This window comes from Sciurus carolinensis, chromosome 17 (genome assembly GCF_902686445.1).
Source record: "Sciurus carolinensis chromosome 17, mSciCar1.2, whole genome shotgun sequence".
Lineage (NCBI taxonomy): Eukaryota > Metazoa > Chordata > Mammalia > Rodentia > Sciuridae > Sciurus > Sciurus carolinensis.
The window spans coordinates 32689846-32712794 of NC_062229.1; the positions used below are offsets into that span (position 1 = coordinate 32689846).

At 39.4% G+C, this 22949-nt stretch overlaps 1 protein-coding gene across 2 annotated transcripts in view; it reads right to left on the reverse strand.

Moving 5' to 3' along the window:
- Positions 1 to 21566, reverse strand: part of Stac (SH3 and cysteine rich domain) — a 147174-nt gene extending 125608 nt beyond the window's left edge. For both annotated transcript variants that reach the window (XM_047531460.1, XM_047531459.1), the window contains exon 1: positions 21313 to 21566. In XM_047531460.1, coding sequence (XP_047387416.1) covers positions 21313 to 21423 — 111 coding nt within the window. In that variant the 5' untranslated portion in view covers positions 21424 to 21566. The remainder of the gene's footprint in view (positions 1 to 21312) is intronic.
- Between the last annotated feature and the right edge of the window lie 1383 nt (positions 21567 to 22949).

Here is a 22949-nt window from a genome sequence, read left to right on the forward strand (position 1 = left end):
TTATGAGGATTAAAGAAAATAAGCTTGCACAGTGGAATGTAGTAACCGGGCAGTGTGTGCCATCTTTCCTTCTTCCTGCCCTGTCTTCTTACTCTCTCTTCTTTTCCTCTTTCCCCTTCCTTTTTCTTTCTCTCTCTGACTCTTGTCTGGTGTTTGCCTTTTACTATTATTATCATTATTATTATCTCAGGATCTGGATCATTTACTAATTCTTTTTATTGACTGTTTACTCTTTCCTTGACCTTGTAGGGAATAAAATTAGAGAACAGATCAGAACACTTTCCCCATCAGTTGGCACTGCTTCAGGAGTGCGGTTGTGGAAGAGTTAAAAAACCAGCAAAGAAACAGGGACTAACAGTCAGAAATGAATCTCAGTGTAGACACAGAGCAGCCCCATGATCTACACTGTGGGTAACCTGGTTTAACTTTCTGAGCCTCTGCCTCAGTAGTTTGCTTGTCTGTAAGAGGAGTAAATGAACGGATGGACCTAAATCGCCTCCCATAGCATGTCTAATGAAATGTCCAACCCCTCTCGCTTTCCCGTTTCTCTAGCTCTGCCGGCCCTGCCGTGGGAATCATATCACAGGGCTGTCACACAGGACCCTGCACTCAGATGAATGCAGTTTAATGCCTATTGCTTTCGTGTCTTGAAATTCTTAAAAATGTTTGAACAGATGGGGACAAAAGAGGAATGGTGGAATGAAATTGACCAAATTGTGCTTTGTACATATATGAATATATCACAGTGAATTTCACCTTTAGGTATATTTATAAAGCACTAATTTAAAAAAAAAAACTATAAATAATAGAAGGAAGACTAGTAGAGTAGAGGCAAGGGAACAGTGGAGGGAAAGGGGAAGGACTGGAGACCAAAGTAGAGCAATTTATATTCCATGCTTGTATGATTACATCAAAATGAACCCTAAATTATGGGGAACTATAATGTACTAATAAAAACATGAAAAAAATTTGAACAAGAAGTTCTTATTTCCTTCTCCATGGGGTCTCACAAATTATGTAGCTGGTTCTGCAAGCTGTTATCCACTTCTCTGAAGAATTCACATTTCTGTCTTCTCAGTGGACAGGAAGGAAGTGGGTTCCCAGGTGTCTGAGGCAGCTCCGGGGGGATTCTAAGACCATTCCTGGCTAGAATTCCCCCAGCATCATTCTTGCTTGAGCTCCTTAAACAGCTGGTGCAAGCTTCTTTGGGCCTCCTGAAGCTTTTTGAACCACAGCTGCAATTTGACACACTTTTTTTTTTTTTTTTTTAAATGCAGGTCCTTAAATTTATTTTTTATTTTATTTTTTTTAGTTGTTGATGGACCTTTATTTTATTCATTTATTTGTATGTGGTGCTGAGAATCTAACCCAGTGCCTCACATATGCTAGGTGAGTGCTCTACCACTGAGTTTCAACCTCAGCCCCTACTTCTGGCCTTTTTGTTAATGACTTTGAAAAGAATGATCACTTCTCAGAGGATAAGAAAACCTCTAGGAATGTGTTGCAAGGCTGATGCATGCTGTGAATGGACCTGAGTGTGTCTTTCAATGTGAGATCTCTGCCAAGGGCATGGCTGGGAGGTTCCTTTTGTCTTCTCATGACCCTTCCATTGGGCATCTGTTCCTCTATTTCCAAAAAAGATGGATATGGGTTTCTATAAGCCAATTTGACTTCAAAATGTAGGGAAAGTTAGAGGTTCAACTCCCTAGTAGTTTCAAAATGAACACAAAATGTTTCATGGAGTCTGAGTGAGTTGATCTCAGTCAATGAAGCTGATCTACTTTACCTTCTTTAATCAAACCCACAGCTGGGGAAGGAAGCATAGGGCATGGGAGGCTAGGCCAACCTAGCATGGACCTTGCCAGTTAAATCAATTCTGGCCATCTATGGGTGGCAGAGGCTATAACTAGAGTTCTTATATATATCAGGGAATGTCTGAAGACAAGTTTGGGTCAAGAGAACAGCTGTATGTAATTATGACCAAAGCAATCAATTCATAGAATGAGCACCAGGTATGTGCATGCGGAGTAGATATTTACTTCCATGGCAGGGGTTCTCAAAGTGTGGTATTGGTTTGGATGTGATGTGTCCCTCAAAAGCTCATGAGACAATATAACAATAGGTAAAATGATTAGATTGTGAGAGCTGTAACCTTATCAATTGATTAACCCATTTGATGGATTAATAACTTGAATGGACTAAGTGGTGATAACTATAAGCAGACAGGGCATGGTTGGAGGAAGTAGGTCACTAGGGATGTGCCTTGGTCCTCTCTGCTTCCTGGTTGCCACAAGCGGAGCAGCTATCTCCTGCCACACCCCTTTTCCATGATATTCTGCCTCACTGGGGCCCAGAGCCATGGGGCTGGCCAACCATGAACTGAGACCTTTGAAACCTTGAACTCAATCTAAACTTTTCTCTCTCTAAGATGTTCTTGTCAGGTACTTTGGTCACAGATGACAAGCTGACTAACAAATCTGGTCTCTAGAGTGGCTGTATGATCACCAGAACCTTTGAATAACAACAAAATCTCAACCCTCACCAAGATCTACCGGATTAGAAACTCTAGGAACCCGGCCCTGCAATCTGCATTTTAATAGGCGATTTTGATGAACAATTAAGTTTGTAGACTAAAAATGTTCTGTGGCATCTTTTGAAGGTTATTATAAGGCTTCCTAACCTAACTTATATGTCTAAATGGTCTGCACCGTGGCTTTGGGTTGTAGTGTGTAATTGTGTGATTGGGTCTTAGTTTCCTAAACCCTAAAATCAAGGGGTTGTCTGTGATAATATTTAATGTTCCTTTTACATTATATACTTGATGAATTAGGATTAAGAACCACCCCTTAACACTCTTAAATAGTTGCATGCCACATGGACAATCATTTAACAGAAGAAAAGTTATTACTGTGTGCCTATGGCACATTACTTCTCTGTGAATTTATGTCTCTATCTATTCTCTCTCTGACTCTGGGACACAGTGGTCTAGGTTTGGGAGTCAGATGACCTGAATTCGAAATGTATCATGAGACACTTCGAGAAACTGCATCTCTCCCAGGAGATTAGTCAATGAAAATAAAGTATTTGCTACTGGGTCCGGAGCAGGAGAGCGTCCTAAGGGCAGTCACTATTATTTTACTACTTCACCACCTTAGACCTGAGCATCATCTGCATCCACTCTTAAGCACATTAGTCCTCTCCTTTCTCTCATCTACTCCCCTGTGTTTTCCAAGCAATTGAGCATGAGTGCCTTTGTTTTGCAAGGGGCTGTTTGAGGCATAGGTGTCTATGCCTCTAAACCTTCAGGTACAAATCCAGGGGGACTCCAGGTCTGGGGTCTGGTTTGTTCATGACTTTAGAGTCAATCAGGAGAACCTTTCTATAAAAGCTGTGAATGTATGTGAGTCAATTAAGATATTTCCAAGAGCCTTGAGTAGGTTATCCACAGCCATGAGCTTCTTATGAATCAAATTATTCTATATGAAAGGAGGGTTTTATTAGGGGACTAGATCACTCAGCTTGTCTAGAAGAACAAGCAGCAGAGTCCCCTGACCTCTGGCCACTGCACCACTTTAAACTGGCCAAATGAAATCTTGCTAAGTACCATTTTTCACCTCCAAATGTTATATCCTGGGGGTTGGGGCATCCCCCAAAGATTCCTACCACTTTATTTCTGCTCTGTGACTCAGTGACATGTTAGGTGGTAAGTAGCCTGTTCCCATGGCCAACAGCCCTGACATCCTTAAATCAGGTGTCTATCAACTTGGTTTTGAAGAAAATATTTTAATAAAATTTCCAATTTTAGAGCATGCAAAGGGGAAAAGATTGCTTTACCTACGCAGTGCAGGTAGGACCTTCCACAGAGGGTGCTGTGGGGCCCTGCCCAGGTCCTCTTCCAGTGCCCTTGCTCTCAGTCCTCTGCTGTCTGTGTCAACCCTGTGGTGCATTTTGTGCTTCAGTGTCCACTGTGAGGTCAGACCAAGGTGAGACTTGATGTGACACCACATTCTTGTTCACCCTGCTTCTTTTCCTCCCCTGTAGGTTCTCCCAGAGAGCACACCCTTAATCAATCACATGCCGTGGAACTTCAGGTTCTATTTTCAGAGACCCCAATTAAGGGAAAGGATAAGAAAATAAAACCATCTAAATTCCATACTTTCTGCAGTGATGAGCACTTATATGTCAGAAGAATGCCTCTTCCAGGTCACAACTATATGATTTGATGAGTTTATTTCCTTTCCCGTCTTCTTTCTTTAGTTTCCTTTGTTTTCTTTATAAAAACTGCATGTAGAATAGTCTTAGTACAAAGCTAATAAACTGGCAGGTGACATTTTAGCCTGACCAATAGGTGACAAGGTCAGAGCTGCTGCTCATCAGTCCCCTTCTGTCTCACAGCTGCTGTCTGGAGTCTAGAAACCAGGTGCATGGGCTCAGAAAGCTGGATTCAGGCCCTCTGTGCAGCTGTCCGACCAGGTTGTGAACAAACTTACAAGTGAAGGTCCAGTCAAGAGCCAGGGAGGGTCTTAACAGAAAACTAGACAGCTTGGCATTTTACTCTTGGCCCCTGATATGTGAGTTTAAAATATATTCCATCATCAACAACATGATTTACTACAAATTGGGTGTAAGGGCGTATTTATTCATTTATTTTGCTTGCTATATGTAGAAGTTGCCAGTTAATCAGCTTATGAAAGAAACTGCCAAAAGAACTCCAATCACAAGAACAAACAAATAACATATGAAAGAGAATACATATTACTTTCTCAGATAGGTTCATAAAATCCATGAAATTATTGACCACTTGGGTGATCTAGATTGAAGACCTTTTACAGTGATTAAAAATTTGCACATTTGAGGAGCTTCAGTGGGCTGAGTGTAGGTCTGACATGAGGTTGCTTGATTTATCATCATATTCTTTCTTGTATTCATGGAAAGAAGCATAAGAATTATATTTTAATTTTGTAAACTGGAATTTTCCCCCTTTTTCTTTCTCTCTCTCTCTCTCTCTTTTTTTTTTTTTTGCCTCATGCAACTTATTCATGGAACATTTATTTTGATCATTTTAACTTTTAAGATATGTAGTAGAAGATATAGAGCCTAATATAGCAGTTAAAAATACACTTTATGGAAGTCGACAAAAACAAAACTTTATATTTAGGAATTTACCTTTTCATGGTTAATTAAAAAGTCAGGTCCATTGAGAATGATTACCAGTAAACAAATCAATGCATTAATCATCCAGCAAAAATATATTAATTAAACAAATGGATACCAGTAATTCTACTTAATCAATTTGCCTTTTTGACAAGATTTAAGAAACATAGCATCTGACAAAATGACTTATGCAAAACACAGCCAAGAACCAAAAAATCATGAACAAAACGTCTGATGAGCTACTAGACTAATCACTAAATACCAATAAAAAACATCTAAGGACAAAACCCCTCTGTTTACTTCTCTGATAGCTTGTTAGAGTCAATGTCTAAGGAACACGAAATGCCAATGAATTTGGTGATTTATTTTCCAAGACAAAAGCACAGTAGCAGAAGCAAGTCAGAGCCTCAAGGCAGACCAGAGAGAGGGATGGTCTCTAGGAGGAGATAGAAAGATGTCAGAATCAGACACAAGAGCCTGGGCAGCAGAGCAATATGGACTTGTTAGTGCAGGGGGGAAATTGTCCTATACTCAAAAAGTTCAATAACTGGATTTAAAATGGTGATCCTGAGTAGTTATGAAAACAATAAAATTGTTTTCAGTGCATCACATTATTATATGTGAATGAAATTCCATTTTGTTTGTTCTGCTTTTGGAAGTAGGTAAGTGCATACCAGATAGAAAGATTCACAAGCAATATTCTTAACAGGAATATACTTGGACCATGTTCACATTCTTTGTTACCAGTAAGGTTTCTTTCCTGAGCATTCTTGTGGGATAAAGTTTCCCTGTACTTCTTTGAGGTTGAAAAAGCTTATTTTCCTCAAAATATGGAACTCTAAGAAAATGTTCCTAGAAAAAAAGTTACCAGTAATTAATTTTACATACTATTGATATATTATCAGAAAATTATTCCTAGCATTTTTCAAGCAAAAGCTGATTTAAAGACTGTTGCATTTGTACCATGTGATTTTTTTTAATTGTTATTTTTCTAATATTATTTTTTCAAGGGAACTTCATCTCATATTTCTTAATGCAAATCAGTAAGAAAATATTATTTAACAGAGATCCAATATATGTTTTTGCATTTATATCTAAGTAATGTATGCTCTGCTTGATTGAACTTTGGTTTGGTATCTGCTAAAAAAAAAGATGGAAAACCAATCAATCAATATCATTAAACTTATGAATTATTCCAGTCTTTCTAATTGACTCTTCCCTATTTTTTAATTTTGTGGAGAGATGGCTATATGCTATAGAAACCAAAAGTCAAAGAGCTTTCTTGTTGGATGATTCAGGTCCTTGCTTCCATTTTCTTGCCACACGAGAAGATTTTAACATAGATTATTATTAGAACTGACAATCAATCCTGATGACTAAAGGTCATCTGATAATTGACATAGATAATTTACCTGGAAGAGAAGAACTTCAGTAAGCAGTGAGATTAACAATCTTCATTCTTGATGACTTTGCACCTCATTCCATCCTGCTGCTTATCTTCACTGTAAACATTAGCTCTTTGACTCTCTGGCTTCTTACCCCACCCCTTGGAATTTTCCCAGCCTCCACGTTTCTGGCTCAGCTTAGAATCTCTATTCAATTATTCTGTCCATTTATTCTAAGTCTCTATCCAGATAAGGATCCTCTTGGTCGAACACAACCTATGCCCCTTGTGCAGATTCTGAGAAGATAACTCCCTGATGAGGAACCAGACTCTTGATCTTGTGTTCAAAATTCCTCTCATGCCTGCTCTTTTTGCTTGCTTTCCATTTCCTCTCTGTAATCTTTTTAAGACTGGAATGCTCACCTTCCTGTTGTAAGTGCTCTCCATGCCAATCCATCTTTCACTTCACTACTACAACGTTAATGGCAACTCTTACTCTCACCTTTCAAATCTAAATCCCTCTGCCCAGCTTCTAAGACCTTCATCTGATCTCTTCAGATTTCTTGTCTATTTCTTCCAGGTACGTAATTTCAGCCAAGTCAGTTATAGTGGTTTCATGTTTGCAAGGTTATCCATGATATTCATTTACCCATCTTCTTAAGTTTACTGAGATCACTACCAAGACATTTTCACAGGACTTCTCAGATCACAAAAGTTTTGATAGACATACTCCTTTTGATTCTCCTGTTAACCATTTAAGAGTCATCCTTGGGTTCTCTTACTCCTCCACACTATACACATACCATATTCATAGCAAGTTTTGTTGATTTTACTTCAAAATATATCTTAAAATTGATCTCTCCTTAAGTCTTATACTAACTAGTACTGGGTATAAGAATTCTTCCTAATGTAGACTATTATAGTTTTCTAACTGGCTTTGATTCTCTACACTGATTAAAAAGTAAAATCTGAGAAGATACAATGGGTAAAGATCAATGAAAAGAGGGCAGGGTTGTAGTTTAATGAATTTTATTCTCCAGTGGGGTGAAATATTTTGGAATAAAGTGCTAAACGGAATTCTATGGAAAGATATGAGGTGGTAGTCAGAGTAGGAAGCTTCAAAGAGAGTTTCTGGAAAGGACACAATCCCTATGCAGACAAAGTCTTAGGAAAGCCCACAGAAATGTGTGGCTGACATGGAAAAGGGTAGAGGATCAAAATCATAGGAGAAAAGTTTAAGAACACAGAAGTCAGGATATTTGGAAGAGTCATCATCAGTGTGTGAAAATCACCAAGGATTATGACAAGGGTAGTGAAAGAGTGAATTAGTACGAACCTGGCTCTACCCCATGGAGAAGGGGAGACCACCTTGGGGTTGGGAGATGACTGCTGGTGGCAGCAGTGGGTGGAAGAGCCTGAAGGCATAGATTTTGAAATATGTGAGCTTTAGGGTAGGGAGTACAATAATCTGGAAGCAGAAGTCTGTTTCTAAAGCCACCAGGCTCAAAGAAGGAGAAAGAGGGACCACTTGAAAACCCTACAGGATAAGAACTAAATGACACATCAGAGAAGAAGTTGAGGATAAAGAGGATGTTGCTGAAGGGTGGATTCCAGAGGGTAGAGCCGAGGGAAATGACCTCTTGGGAGGTTGGGCAATGGGAGGATTAGCAGATAAGAAGACCTGTATGGAGATGAACAGTGGGAGAGGAAGGGGCCTTGCAGCTTTGTGCTGCTTCTGGTGACTGAAATCTCTAGGCAAAAGGATGTGATGAGTTTCTCTTCCGAGATCTACAAGTCACTTCATTCTGATAAAACAGAGTGTTGTGTGGGGTGAGGGAATGTGAGATCTTGTTGGGGGCACAGAGAACTCTGATGCCTCTTTTACCTCTCTGATGTCAATTTGAAGGACAAAGGGAATAGTGTTTGGGAGCACGGGGTGTTCTGAGTCTCTTCTTCTTGCCATAATGCCTGTGTCTGAGCTCAATCCTTCATACTTAGGTGTTATGGTTTAGAAATGGAATGTCCCCCAAAAGCTCATGTGTTGAAAGTATGGTCCCCAATGCAGCAAAGGTTCATAAGTGGGACTTTGAGGCAATGATTGGATCATAAGGGCTCTGACCTTATCTGACATCATTAATCCATTTAGTGGATTAATCCATTGATAGCTGAATGGAGTTGGAGTAAGTAGGTCACTGGAGGTTTGCCCTGAAAAAGTTTATCTTCTCACTAGCTCCTCTCTCTTTCTCTGCTTTCAAGGTGCCATGAGCTCAACAATTTTCCTCCACCATTCCCTTCCACCATGATGTTCTGTCTCACCTCAGACCCAGAACAAGCTGACCACACCCTAATATTTTTGAAACTGTGAGCCAAAATAAACATTTCCTCCTCTAAGTTGTTCGTGTTAGGTATTTTGTTCGCTGTGACACAAAGCTAACATAAGAAGTCACAGTTGCTCTCAGACCTTAGGAAAGCATGCTGACCCAAACTTTGGCTATGGAGGACATTAAAAACAGGTAACATGTATGAGTTTCATTTCTGAACAAATGAAACACCCTCCCAGAGCCAAGAGACGTTCTATTTCCTGTCCACCTGATGCCAATCTCCTCCACGCTCTGGCCTCTTCAGGGTCATATTAAGGATGCCTTCTGGTTGTCCTGTTTGGTTGACTCCATGGATGATGCATATCTCTGGGTCAGCACAAAGAATAAGAGCACACAAGAAGAAGTGAGGTGACATCTGAGTGAAGAATAATGAGTTTAGCTAAAGGTGGGTTAAATTTAAAATTTAAGCATAAAGAGAGATTGTCCAAAGGGCAGGTGAATATATTGGTTTAGAGCTCAGAAGAGAGATGTCCAGGGTGGATTCATATTTGGGAGTTACCAATTAAGGAGTGAAATCTTAAGAATAGATAACTCTAGCCTCAGGAAGAACAAAAGAGATTGAGGACAGTGAGAAGGGATGAGGTTTGAAAATAGAATGTTAGAAAGCCTGACATTTGAAGGTTGGGTGGTGGAGCAAGAGACAGCTATTAGGACCAGAGAGGAACTATAGGAACACTAGGTAGGTTACCAAAAGGGTGAGAGAGATTTGGGGAATGAGTAAAGGGGTCCTTATTCTGGTAAAGTAGAGATCTGAGAACGGTGTTTAATGCTCCTGATTCTAAATCCATATCTGAGGGTTACAAAATAGGGGTTCATAGGATGGAGACTTATAGGATGCCTGCTAGAGTTAAGATGGGATGGAGACTGAGGGAAGTTCCCAGGGCTGTCCTACTATGACTTCATATAGAGGTGTGATGAAAATTCAAAGGAAATGGACAATTTTGTGGCAAAACTCAAATTAACAAATTTGACTCAAGTCAATTTGGAAAAAAAAAGAACAGAATAAAAAATAGAAAAAATATTTTCAATTTTTTGTTTTAAGATAGGTGCTAGGTTTAGATATTACAGGCAGTTCACTCCCAACCTCGAAACATTCAAGTAGGAGATTAATTTTGGGTTCTATAAACTGTTTCACAGATAAAACCCAAACCCATGCACAGAGAGTTTTCCAAATAATTTGCTTTAAAAAATTTGGCATATCCTCAAAAATAAAATCCAACCAATAACACAAAAATGACAGATATAGAATCATCTCCCTTATGTATGTAGATGTAAAAATAATAAAGCATTGGCAATAAAAACCCAGAAGTTTATTAAAATCCCCATGGCCAAGTAGGACTTGTTCCAGGAATGTAAGAGGAGTTTAATTTTAGGATATCTATTAATATAATCCATCAGATAAAGAGGCCAAAGGACAAAAAATAATCACATGATTATTTCAGTACTTGCCCAAAAGCCATTTGAAATCATTCCCCATCTATTCCTGATGGTGATTCTCATTACCCTAGGAACATTACCTATCTTTAACCAAGGAAGACTGTCACAGTTTAACTGCACACTACTCTGGGGAGGCTGGAAACTGTGGAGAAGGGGATCTTCTGGGATGAGTTAGTTGGAAATGAGTTAGTTGTCTTGAAGTTGAACTTGCAGTGAACCACCCAGTTTTTCTCAGGCTGAATAATCAAGTGTCCTGTACACCAACAGACTGCTCACCCCTTAACCAACACCGTGCTATGTTACACTTAAAACATTAGTGGCCTTTAAAAGAAGTCAGGTACCAGTCTGACACTTCCACTAATATTGTACTGGGGAGTTCTAATATAGTAAGTCCCTTTTCCTACCCACTGCACTACCCACTCCCTCTAAAAGGAGTTACAGTTACACAGGAAGATTATTACTGTAGATATGATAATAATTGAATAATAATAGCTGCCACTTACTTATGATAGTCTAGGCACCATATTAAGCACTTAGCACATGCTAATTATCTTAACTCTGTAACGACACTGCTGCAGAGGGCTTTATTATGCTCCTTCCATGGAAAAGCACAATGAGATTCTGGGAAGTGAAGGATTGAGAAACTTATTAAATAGCACCCCGCAGATGCACAGTGGGGCTTGAGCATGTTGTGTCTGACTCCAGGGACCAGTTCTTGGAACCTGGAAGCAACACTGTATTTTATCTTATTATGAAATTTCTGCTGTGTATTTGGGGTTTACCACATGACGTTATGATACATACAAATAGTAAACTGTACCCAGAGGGAAACGATCTCCTTATCTATTAGCTCACGAAGTTATGTTTTTGTGTATGACAAAAGCAGCTAAAATCTTATTTAAGAAAAATTCCTAATAAAATACATCTTCATTAACTTTATTTCTCATGTTACACATGACATCTCTAAACTTCGTCATCCTACGTATCTGCTATTTTATAGCCTTTGACTTACATCTCCCCGTTTCTTCCTCCCCCAGCCTGATGGTGACCACTGTTTCCTTCGCCATGTCTCTCTCTGTCAGTCTTTGTATTCTACATTTAAATGAGATGCAATCATACAGTTATGTTTCTTTTTTTCACTTAGCACAATGTTGTGGCAAATGACAGATCTCCTACATTTAAAAGCTTGAATAATATTCCCATATATGTATATATTTGTATGTGTATACATACATATATACACAAATACATATGTATACAGATTGGAGATATATATGTATATATATGCATATATGTGTGTGTACGTATATATATATATATATCATAGTCTCTCTCCATTCATCCTCAATAGCACTTTGGCTGTGTCCATGTCTTGGCTTGCTGCAATAATCAGGGGAACACAGATACCTTCCCAAGGTAATGACTTCATTTCCTTTGGGCATATACCCAGAATAGATTGCTGGGTTATATGGTAGTTCTATTTTTATTTCTTTAGGAAACTTTGTACAGTTTTCCATACTGGCTCCACATATCCACGTTCCCATCAGTGATGAACTAGGATTTTCTTTTCTTACTCCTTTAAGAACATTTGTTAGCTCTTGTCTTTTGGATAATAATTGCCATCCTTAAGGGTGTGGGGTGGTATCTCCTAATTGGGATATCCCCAATGAATAGCAATATGGAGCATTTTTTCATATACTTAATGGCCATTTTTACATCTTTTTTGGTGTTATTTCTTTATTAATGGATAAGAAATGAAATCTTTAAGATCTCATATTACAAATTAATGTAGCATTTCCTATGTGCCAACTAACACCAGTTAGAAACTATGAAAGGGATGCTTCATAGTTTCAGAGCATGAAATACCCAGTGCTATGCTCTCAATGTTTGCCTCCTCTTTAAATTAATTTATTGAAACTGAATCATCAGTGAGATAATATTAAGAGGTGGGGCCTTTGGGAGCTGAGTAGGTCATGAGGATGGAGCCCCATGTGGATTGGTGCCCTCTCAAGAGGCCCCACAGAGCTCACCTGACCCTTCCACGAGAAGACATAAACAGAAGGCATCATCTACAAACCAGGACCCAGGCCCTCGCAGATGCCAAATCTGCCAGTGTGTTGGTCTTGAACTTCCCAGTCTCCAGGACTATGAGTAATACATTTCTGTTGTTTGCAAACTAAACACCCTGTTTAGGATATTTTGTTATAGAACCCAAACACATTAAGATGCCCAGGAAGAAGCTAACAGAGAATTGGGCAGAAAATATTTAGAGAAAATTTTCCAGCATTTATGCCAGGTGTAAAAGACATTTCAAAGTGTAAGAGATATATTCCTGGATGAGGAATCTCAGGACTGCAAAGACTGTACTAAAATTATCCTGAAAGTTCCAAGTAATTGTTTTGAACGTATTATTTTGATTCATTTAAAAATGTTTTAGTTCTCCCCCAGTGAAGGAGCTGAGCACATTAGCAACAATGTACATTATTAATTTTGGATTTTCATTTTCACATTTTATTTTGTAAATATTATCTGATGTTTGGAGCTTGAGTATGCAGAACATAAATACAGTTCTTGTATTTGTACTAATTTTGATTCTTTTGCTGCATAGCCTTAGATTTGCAATGCAGACATTATCTAACTGTGTATGGTAACCTACATTACAGAACTATTAGTGAACAAGGTAAAAATAATAAAGGTACAGCCAGTGCATCAAATAAAGTTTTAGTTTTTAGAATTTAAATTTGTTTTTAACTGATACATAAAAGAAAAAAAATTGTACATGTTTGTGGGGTACTGTGTGATATTTCAATACACGTAAACATTCTGTACTATTTAAATCAGGGTAAATTTGTCTATCACCTCAACTATTTATCATTTCTTAATGTACTACATTTTAGTTAGGTAGGAATAAGAAGTTCTGGTATGCTGCTGCACAGTAGGCTGACTATGAACAGCAATTTTGCACTGTATGCTTTAAAAAGCTAGAAGAAAGGGTTTTGAATATCTTTATCTTACAGAATGTTTTCACTAAAATATTATTTTTATAACTTGATAGAAAAAAACAAAAGGCAAGTATGGATAGATAAATAAATAAAAATCCCCAAAATGTACTTGCATTATCAATGATCAAGGTCTATTACAAAGCTACGATAGTTGAAAACCTAATAGCAATGCAAAAGTACAGTAGAGTGCTAAGTCCAAAAATAAAGTTACAAGTCATTAGAATATAACAGATGACTCTGAAAGAGAACCTAGTACAGATTACCATTTATTACATAATAAATGTAACATTTCAAATCAGTGAAAAAAGAATAAATTATTCAACAAACGGTTTAAAAATACTGATTAATCATTTGGGAAAAATTAGATTTCCTGCATACCTCATAATGACATAAATACCAGATGGATTAAAGTGACAAAAATAAAAAGTATATATTAGGGATCTAGAGAAAAATATAGATTAATATCTTTCAGCTCTGGGGGTCAGGAACATGTTTCTAAATATAAATGAAAAGAAGAAACCACAGCTAACTACATTTGAGGCAGTGAACATGGTAAGAAACGAAAACTGAGTTAAAAGTGTAATAAACAAAACTGAAAAGCAAATTACTATCTGGGAAAATATTTGCAGGCCATATGAAAGACTGTTATTTTAATATGCACAAAGAATTTTTAAAAATCAATAGGAACTGCATGAAAATGATTAAAACAGAGATGGATTTATAATTCAGAAAAGGAAAATGACGAGTCAGTATGAAAATAACCTTCCTTAGTGAACAAATTAAGACAATAATAAAATTCAATACTTCTTTGTCCTTCAAAAAACAACAAAAAACAAACAACCCAACTAAAAAATGGTCAAAAACCTTGAATAGATCTATCTCTAAAACCTTGAATAGATCTATCTCTAAAAAAGGACACTGAAATGACTTATAAACACATGGAAAGATGTTTAACATTAGTAAACATTAGGGGTTTGCAAATCAAAACCACAAGAAAATACTTCCCTATGTCCATTCAGATAAAAACACAAAAACTGCAGAATATAATAGGTGTTGGCAAAGATGTGAAGAAACCAGAACCTTTGTGCATTAGCTCTGTGAAAAACTGCTAAACTCAGTCATTAAAGAAATACAAGTTAAAATTGCATCGAAATACTATTAATCATCTATGAGAGAGCTAAACGGAGAAAGACAGAAAATACCAAGCATTGGTAGCATGAAGAGCAGATTGAGCTGTTATACATTGATGGTAGAATGTAAATTGGCACTGTCACTTTGGGAAGTTGACAGTATCTATTAAATTGAACATATGCATCTTATAATTTAGCAATGCCTCTCCTGGGCATATGCCCAGTGGTACTACCTACGTGACCTATGTGTCACAAAGGATATGTACAAGAATGTTCATAGCAGTACTGCTTATAGCAGCAAAAAAAAAAAAAAAAAAAAAAAAAAAAAAAAGGAAAAGAAACAATCCAAATGTCCATCAACAGTTAATAATCTGCGTTCTATGTCATTGAAAAGGAAAGCTAGTTCTGCATGCAGTGGCACAGATGAACCTCATGACAAAATGTTGCACGGAAGAAGCCAGGCACAAAAGGTGTACACTTTATGTTCCATTTATCAAGGCTCATAAGCAAGCAAAATTTATGTTGTTAGAAATGAGGAGCTAGGTGCAGTGGCGCATGCCTGTAATCCCAGCAGCTCGGGAGGCTGAGGCAGGAGGATCATGAGTTCAAAGTCAGCCTCCAGTAACAGTGAGGTCCTAAGCAACTCAGCTTTTGTCTCTAAATAAAATACAAAACTGGGCTGGAGATGTAGCTCAGTGGTCAAGTGCCCCTGAGTTCAATTCCCAGTATCAAAAGAAAAAAAAAAAAAAAAAAAAAGAAATGAGAACATATGAAGATATTTTTAATTTGGGAGGGAAGTGACTAATAGGGGGCATAAGGAGATTCTGGGATGCTGGCAACATTCTATTTTCTGATTTTTGTGGTAGTTCCGCACAGATGAATAAAACAAAAAAACTCATGAAGTTGTAATCTCACTGTGTATGCACTTTTAGTTATGGTGTTAGATTTCAATGAAAAGTTTACTAAGAAAAAGTAAGACTATAACAGAACTTCCCATGAGAAAGTGATAATGAGAACACAATACCTTAGGCATGTTCATACCCAGACCTACAATATAATTTCTCATGAAGCTAATCAGAAATACAATGTTTTTGCATCAGGTTATACATTTTAATATTTTTTAAATGTGTGAAAGCTAGGAAAGAAATTAACTGTGAAATCAGAAGGAGCTGATGCAATTGATGTGGTAGAACAATGAAATAGAATATTATGCCATCTTTAATATTCATGTTATTCATTCTTTAAGAATAAGGGAAAACTATATGTAAACCATTCCGCAGAAGAAAAAGCATAATGGGCACTTATGAATTCACTGTTCCAATTTTACTTGCAGTGGGATCTGCATACAAAAGGAAATGTATGTGAAAGGAATACAGTAAAAATTTTAACAATCTTTATCTCAGGGTGGTTGTTGATCAATGAATTTTTTTCCATTTCATATTTTTCTGTTTTCTGGTTGTCTACATTGAGTACGTTGTACTTTTATATAAGCATGGAAATAGCTTCATTAAGGGCACAGTCAACCTTGTAAATCCAGCTGTTTCTGAGTAATGTTTAACATTATTTGGCCAAATTGGGGACAACAAGCAGGCAACCTTTGCCAAAGCCACTTCTTTGGAATGAAGTGTGAATGGGAAGTGAAGAAGATAGAGTAAATACAAGTGAGTATTTCAAGTACCCTGGATGGAACAGGAAGAAGGTGGTAAGAAGACATTAACTTTTCTTTTCGTGGACATTCTACAATTCTTAGAGTCTAGATCAGTATTTCTCAAACTTATCTGCATAAGAAATCAAGGAAGCTTTAAGAAATACTGATGCCTGGAACCCTCTCCCAGAGATTACAATTTAGGAGGTCTAGTCTTTTGTCTGGGTTCCTTAGGTGACCTGGATGCGAACTCAAGGTTCCATTTTTATCTGACCTTCTCCCCTGAGTAGAAGTTAAATTCCTTATGAATAATAGCTTCATGTCTATATGTGGTACATGCAGGACACAAAGTAGGTATTCAGAAATACTTGCTGATGGATGGACACAGAAAGCTTCCTGAGAGATTCAGGACTTTTCCTCATGCTTAGGAACTTTCTTCCTTAGGCTGAATGATAATGTAGGTTCAGAGAGGATCGTTTGGGAATGAGCAGGCACCTTGGTTCATGGCTCCATTGGGACAGTGGGTTCATAGTTTCAAAAATGAAGTCACATGTTACAGGTCTTGGGGATGCAGAATAGCTGAGATTTCACTGTACTTAATAGCATAACTAAGAGTCCAAAGAGAAGAAACTCATATACACAATTGGAATGCCAATTGCAGCTACTGAAATTATTTCACTGATGACATTTGGGGTTGGCTAGTGGTAGGAGTCTTCCAATTTGAAACCAGAAGAGAAAATAAAGACTGCTTCCTGCTTATATATATTTGACGTATATCATATACTTTCTTAGGCTTTACAAAATAACCACACCAATTGGGTATTACCATCCCCATTTTACAGATGAGAAAGCCAAGACTTGGAGATGTAAGGAACTTGTCCATGGTCACAGAAACATGAAATTTTTCTTAGGTTTTCAATGATCTCTGTCCAGCAATTAAAAAATAAATTAGACCATGGTCTTTGGAATAGTTAATGGAAAGATAGTAGAGTGGGATACATTAGTGGTTTTCAAACTTTTTCAACTCAACAAATAAAAAAAAGAAAACCACAATTACATTAAACTGCCTTACTACATGTGCTTACAGGAATTTTCTCAGAGGAATTGTGTTGGGATATCCAAAATCCAAGACAGGGATTTTAGACAGAAGTATTGCCAGTAACTATCTCAAACAAGTCACTTCCTCTCTTTCCCAATTTCTGAGAAGAGGAGAGGAATGGAGGAAGGAAGGGAGGGAGAGAGGGATGGAGAGAGAGGGAAGCAGAGAGAGGTCAGAGGCGGGAGAGGGAGAGAAAGAAACACTGAAGGCTATATACCTTTATGGATCTGATATAAGCTATAAAATCTTTCCCTAGACAATACACAAATGCAAGCACATGCACAACTTTGAATGCTGGTTTCGTTTACTCACGACTTTTCCAAAGACCATCCATGGACCTCCAAAAAATATATGACCCTTGAATAGAAATACCTGGAATATGTGCTAAAAGGATCATAGTCATATTTACAAAAAGAGCCCATTTTACAGATACAACCTGAAATATTTGCCAGCGAAAAGACTTCATGGCTAGAATTTGCTTTCAAATGATCCAGTGTTGGGGGAATGGGTGCTGGTGGTGATGGTAGATAGGAAAAGCAATGCTGTCCAGGAATGGATAATTACTGAAGCTGGGCATTCAGATCCATGATGTTTTTCTTTATAGTTGCTTCTTCTTCATTTGTGTATATTGAAATTTACTAAAATAACATAAATTTACACAATAAAAATGATCCAAAATTTAAAAAATGCCTGGAGTAGATGATCTCCAATGTTTTCAATTTTAATATTCTATGATTTAGCATTTCAAAGACTCTGCAAAGTAAACGAACTTCTGAAGATATTTTATGCACTCACTTTATGTCTGGAGATGGTCTATGTATTTTTATGTACTAGGATATTTTAGGTATTTTATGACATTTTATGGACCCTGTGGACTGCAAGGTCTTTCATGGTCCCATTTTCCAGATGATCCTGTGATGCTCCATTTAATTACTTCCATAAATACTCTTTTGGGGAATGAGTAGCAAAAGCCAATGCAGAGGCTGGACAAGAATTGGCCATTGATCATTTAACATGGTACTGCAGTTCAATTTATTGCCAAAGTAAGAAGACACAATGTTGCATATGACTTTTAATGGCAGTATAGAATCTTTAGGATATCAGGTGAAAGAGAACTGAGGCAAAACATGGCACATGCATGAGTGACAGTGGCAGAAAGGCTGAAAGCCACAATGCCTGCATCGTGGTCCTGGTCTTGCCTGTGTCACTCAATTAACCACGTCATCTTAGGCAAGTCACCTAACCTTTCTGAGCTCCCACTTTCCTATCCATAAAATAGAAATAATAACAGAATCTTCTATTTTGAAGATTAAGGTTGTGCCTGACTTATAGCAAGCATTTAGTAAATGCTTTCTATTGTTCTCTCAACTATGCAAATATAAAAATAGATGAAAAATATGTAAGATATAGATCAAAGTGCTATCAGTTGTTATCTCTGCATTGTGAGTCAAGGGGTGATTATTTTTCTTTGTTTTTATATGAACTTTTCACATATCTATAGAATATTTGTTATTTTTATAACCAGAGAAAAAATTTTTTTAGAAAAAGTAGTTTTCAAAGTCTTCCTTGAGGAAGTTTAATGCACAGAGGGACCTGAATCATGCTTGTTCCATGAATTTATTTTATAAAAAATAGGATTAATATTTTTAATGGCCAGATCACAGTTGTCTTCCATTGATGACATATGGTGTGATTTTTTGGTATTTGTATACAATGTGCAATGATGAAATCAAGCTAATTAACATATCCATCACCTCATTTATATGACATTTTTTGCAGTGATACATTTGAAATTTATTTTCTCGTTTATCTTTGACAAATGAGTCCACTTCACAGGAGAGTAAGATGGAATGATTACAACTGCCTGGCTCACATTTTTCCCATTTTTCCCACGGGGCTTGTATCTTCATGGTGGACGGTCCTCACCAATGACAATGAACTTTACAATTTGGCCTTGCTGGTATGGAAGGCATAGACAGTTTCTCTGTTTGTTTCATACCACCCTACTCCCTTGCCGCACACTCCTCTATTCCAGCAGTTTAGCCTCTTTTGAGGGACCTGGAGTCCTCTGCAAATATCATGAATGCTATGCTAAGAAAAATTCAGATGCAAGCACACTATTTTGTATTCCATTTTCTGGGACTCTTGGATCCCTCCATACTCAACTCCACTGACTAAGATGACTAAGCCCTGATAGCACACTTGGGAATGTACAAACACACACATCAGGTGTGTAGACTGCACTGAAACCGACTTATATTTCAGATTTATAAATCAGAAACTGTAAGCCAGATAAATTGGTGGATAATTATGGGCATTACATATGAGGTTTTTGCTTTGCCAAATAATTTACATTAGAACATCTATAAATAGCAAACCCATACAGTGTGTTTGAACCATGCTGCTGTTTACCCAAATGCTAAGCCCTTCTCAGCACACGCCAACAGCAGAGCAACAGGCCCAGTTCATAAAGTTTCACACTTTCTTTGAGGTGTCACTCTTTCTTTGAGGTACATTCATTTACTGAATTCTAGATCACCTTTGAAATGGCCCCTAACCCACATGGCTTCTAGAACTGATGGTTAACCATGAGACCCCCTACCCATCCAGATGGAAGAGAGGTACTGCGTATGTGGTTTGTGAGCCTCTTTTGGAGTGGATCAGCTGTGGTGTGATGGATTCCACCTCCACCTCAGAAAGGGAAAGGAAAAACACAGAGTCCTGACACTGTACCAGGATGGAAACTAGACCATCTCGCGTATGCCTCGCTATGATCCTGGAAGAGAGGCTTTTACCCTCATTTCCAACTGACTCTTAGGAAAGCTAACACATGCCCTGTTTCAGTCAAGTAATTAACTAATTAACAGAAAAAAAATAAAAATAAAAAAAGCAAAGATTCTGTCTTAGATTACCATTCTTGATGATTTACTCTGGAAGGATGGGAAATGTGCAGTGTCCAGCATCCCACCAAATCCCCAGAGTCACTTAGGTTGTGATTCTGATGCTGCTGGTTTCATCAGTGGCTCCAGGGATGTGTGTGCATGGACACAGGACTAATTTTCCTTGCCCCATCCGACCTACACTCTACACTGACATCCTCCTTTCCTTTGCTAGTCTCACATTCCAAAAATGCCTGGGGTACTCACACACACACAAATCTGTACACAGAGCCAGGATCCCTGAACTTAAAAGAATCCATATAACTACAAACTCCATCTTACGATTTTCACTCCCAGCTGAGTTGCCATTTGGCACACACTGCTAGCAACCACATTTTACTTGATCCTCTTCCAAGATTTCCAAACATGTGCCTGGCACCCACGCAAGTTTCAGAGGAAGTGTAATAGTGACAGGAGAAGTGCTGCGGGGTTGGTTTTGTATATATGTGTTAGTGACTGTTATAAAGACAAGTGTAAGTTCTTAGAGTATTAACTTCCACAGAAGGAGCACCAACTTTCTCGCCAACGCAGTTATTTCCCTTTGCCCAGTTTATTTATTTATTTATTACCTTAAAAAAAAAAACAAAAAAAAAAACAAAAAGAACCAAAAAACTATTTGTTCCTGAAGTTAGGGATGAGCCCTGTAAAGCAAACAGTCTTGTCTCTGAGACCCTTGGAATAAGACACCCTTTGCTGGCTCTGTGCCCTGGGTTTTCGGAGGGAGTATCCCTTGGCTGCCTCTATCCCTCAGTCTTCAAAAGCCTCCGAAAACCTATATGCGCTTGGTCACAAGCAGGTTCAAAATACTGAACAACCAAGCCTCTTCCACCCGCCCCAAGAAATCGATCTCTGAATCCAGAGTCAACACGAATTGCGTGAGCTCCCGGGGTCGGAGCCCTGCGCAAAGGCTCGGGTCTGTGTGGGCGAGGAAGCTGGGTCCACAGGGAGGAGGTCCAGCATCCTCAGCAGCGGGTCCTGCTAGAGGTTCAAGTCTCAAGAGAGGGCCAGTCCGTGAGCCCTGGCCGAACTAGGGGCACATCTCAGCTCCCGCGGCGCAAGCGCCAGATAACAGGGGAAAAGGTGGGCAGGGAGAGGAGGGCAGAGTGAGTTTGTGTTCTCTTGGGGCAAGTGTGCGCGGTACCTTGGATTCCTGGCTGCTGGTGGATGCAGGAGAGGGCGGCTGCTCGGCGCTCGCCGCCTTTTTGGGCAGCCCATCTACGCCGTCCTCGCGGGCGCCGCTCGGAGGGATCATCGTGGCCAGGCGGGAACGGTGTTGGGCTCCCGGAGGAACAGCGAGGCTCGCCTTCCTCCGGCGCGCCCTGCCCGCCGGGCGCTCGGTCGCTCAGCTCCGGGTCCCCGGGACTCCCATCCTCGCCCAGCCGCCGACTTGCCCTCCTCTGGCCTCGCCCCTGCCCCAGCCCTGCCCACCTCCCCGGCACTTCCGCGGGCGGGGGGCAGAAAGCGCCCCGCCCCGCCGCGCCCGCCGCGCCTGCGGCCACCTCGTCGGCGACCGCACAGTCGTGACTGCCACCTCAACCCACCGGGCCGCGGGCGAGCGGGCTCGGGATTGCCCGCGGGAGGAGGAGGGAGGCGCGAGCAGCTCTGGGCGGGGCTGCGCGGCCAGCTCCCGGAGTAGGAACTAGTGAGGGCAGGCGGGCTGGCAGTGCCCACTGGAGCTCTGCGGGAGGCTGGGCTTCCACCTGCTCTGGGTCGGGGGCTGGTTCCTTCAGCGGGGTAGTGAAAATTCAGACAAAACCCTGAATGAATATAAGACCGTGAATAATATGGCCAGGAGTGACCACCTGCAAGGTTCCCCATTCCTCACCCCAAGAATTTAGTGACTCTCAGAGATACAGGGACTTAGCTATTTATAGGGTTCAGTGACAGAGACCAGAGATCACAGCAGGTGGTCCTCTGGCTAGTGGACACCACTTTGATCTACTGCTGATAGTGCAGCGTATGGACACCTGCTGCTCATTTTGTGGTGCATTTGTTGAGCTAACCCCCTTGCCACTTGCTACCTCATTGAATCCTCACAGGCACCCTGTGGGGCTAGGCACTGTCACTTCCATTTTATAGATGAGGAAGTTGAGGTGTTCGTAATTCGCTTTAAGTCACTAAACTATGAATGATAGAACTGGGATTTGAATCCACTTTGACTTCAAAATCCATGGTTTTTGGAGTGTGAAGTTTCAAATCTCAACCAGGTCTCAGAAGCTGGAGAGCAATTATATACTGCAGTATAGCAAGTTTAAGACTGTTCATAGGGTGCAAAGCCTGCCTTATTCTGTCTTTTGGAAACATAAAGATAACATCATTGGATTAGGAAAGGTTCAGTTTCTTTTGAAGACACAACCTGAGTGTGCAGGAAAAGGGAATACACCTAGACATTTAAAAGCCTTTCCCCCCATTAATACAAAGCACTTTTCTTAATTTTTGAACTAAAAATTGTAAAGGTAAGGTTGATGGACTGTGGATGTTCGCAAGACCAATTTGTGAACAGGTCACTTGTGCAGTCACACAGGGCCCTGCATTGAGTTTAGTGCTTTGATGTTGCCATCTTGAAATTTTTAAAATAATAAATAACCAGGGGCTGCACTTTGATTTTGCACTGGACCCTGTCAATTATGTATCTAGTCCTGCACGCTTGCTTGACCTCATGCCTTTGGAAAGAACTTACCACTCTTTCCATCCCAAACATCAGTTGAAAGCTCCTGTTCTAAGTGTCAGCTTCTCGTTCAACATTTGGCTCACACAGTGCTTTCAATTCCCTAGTGA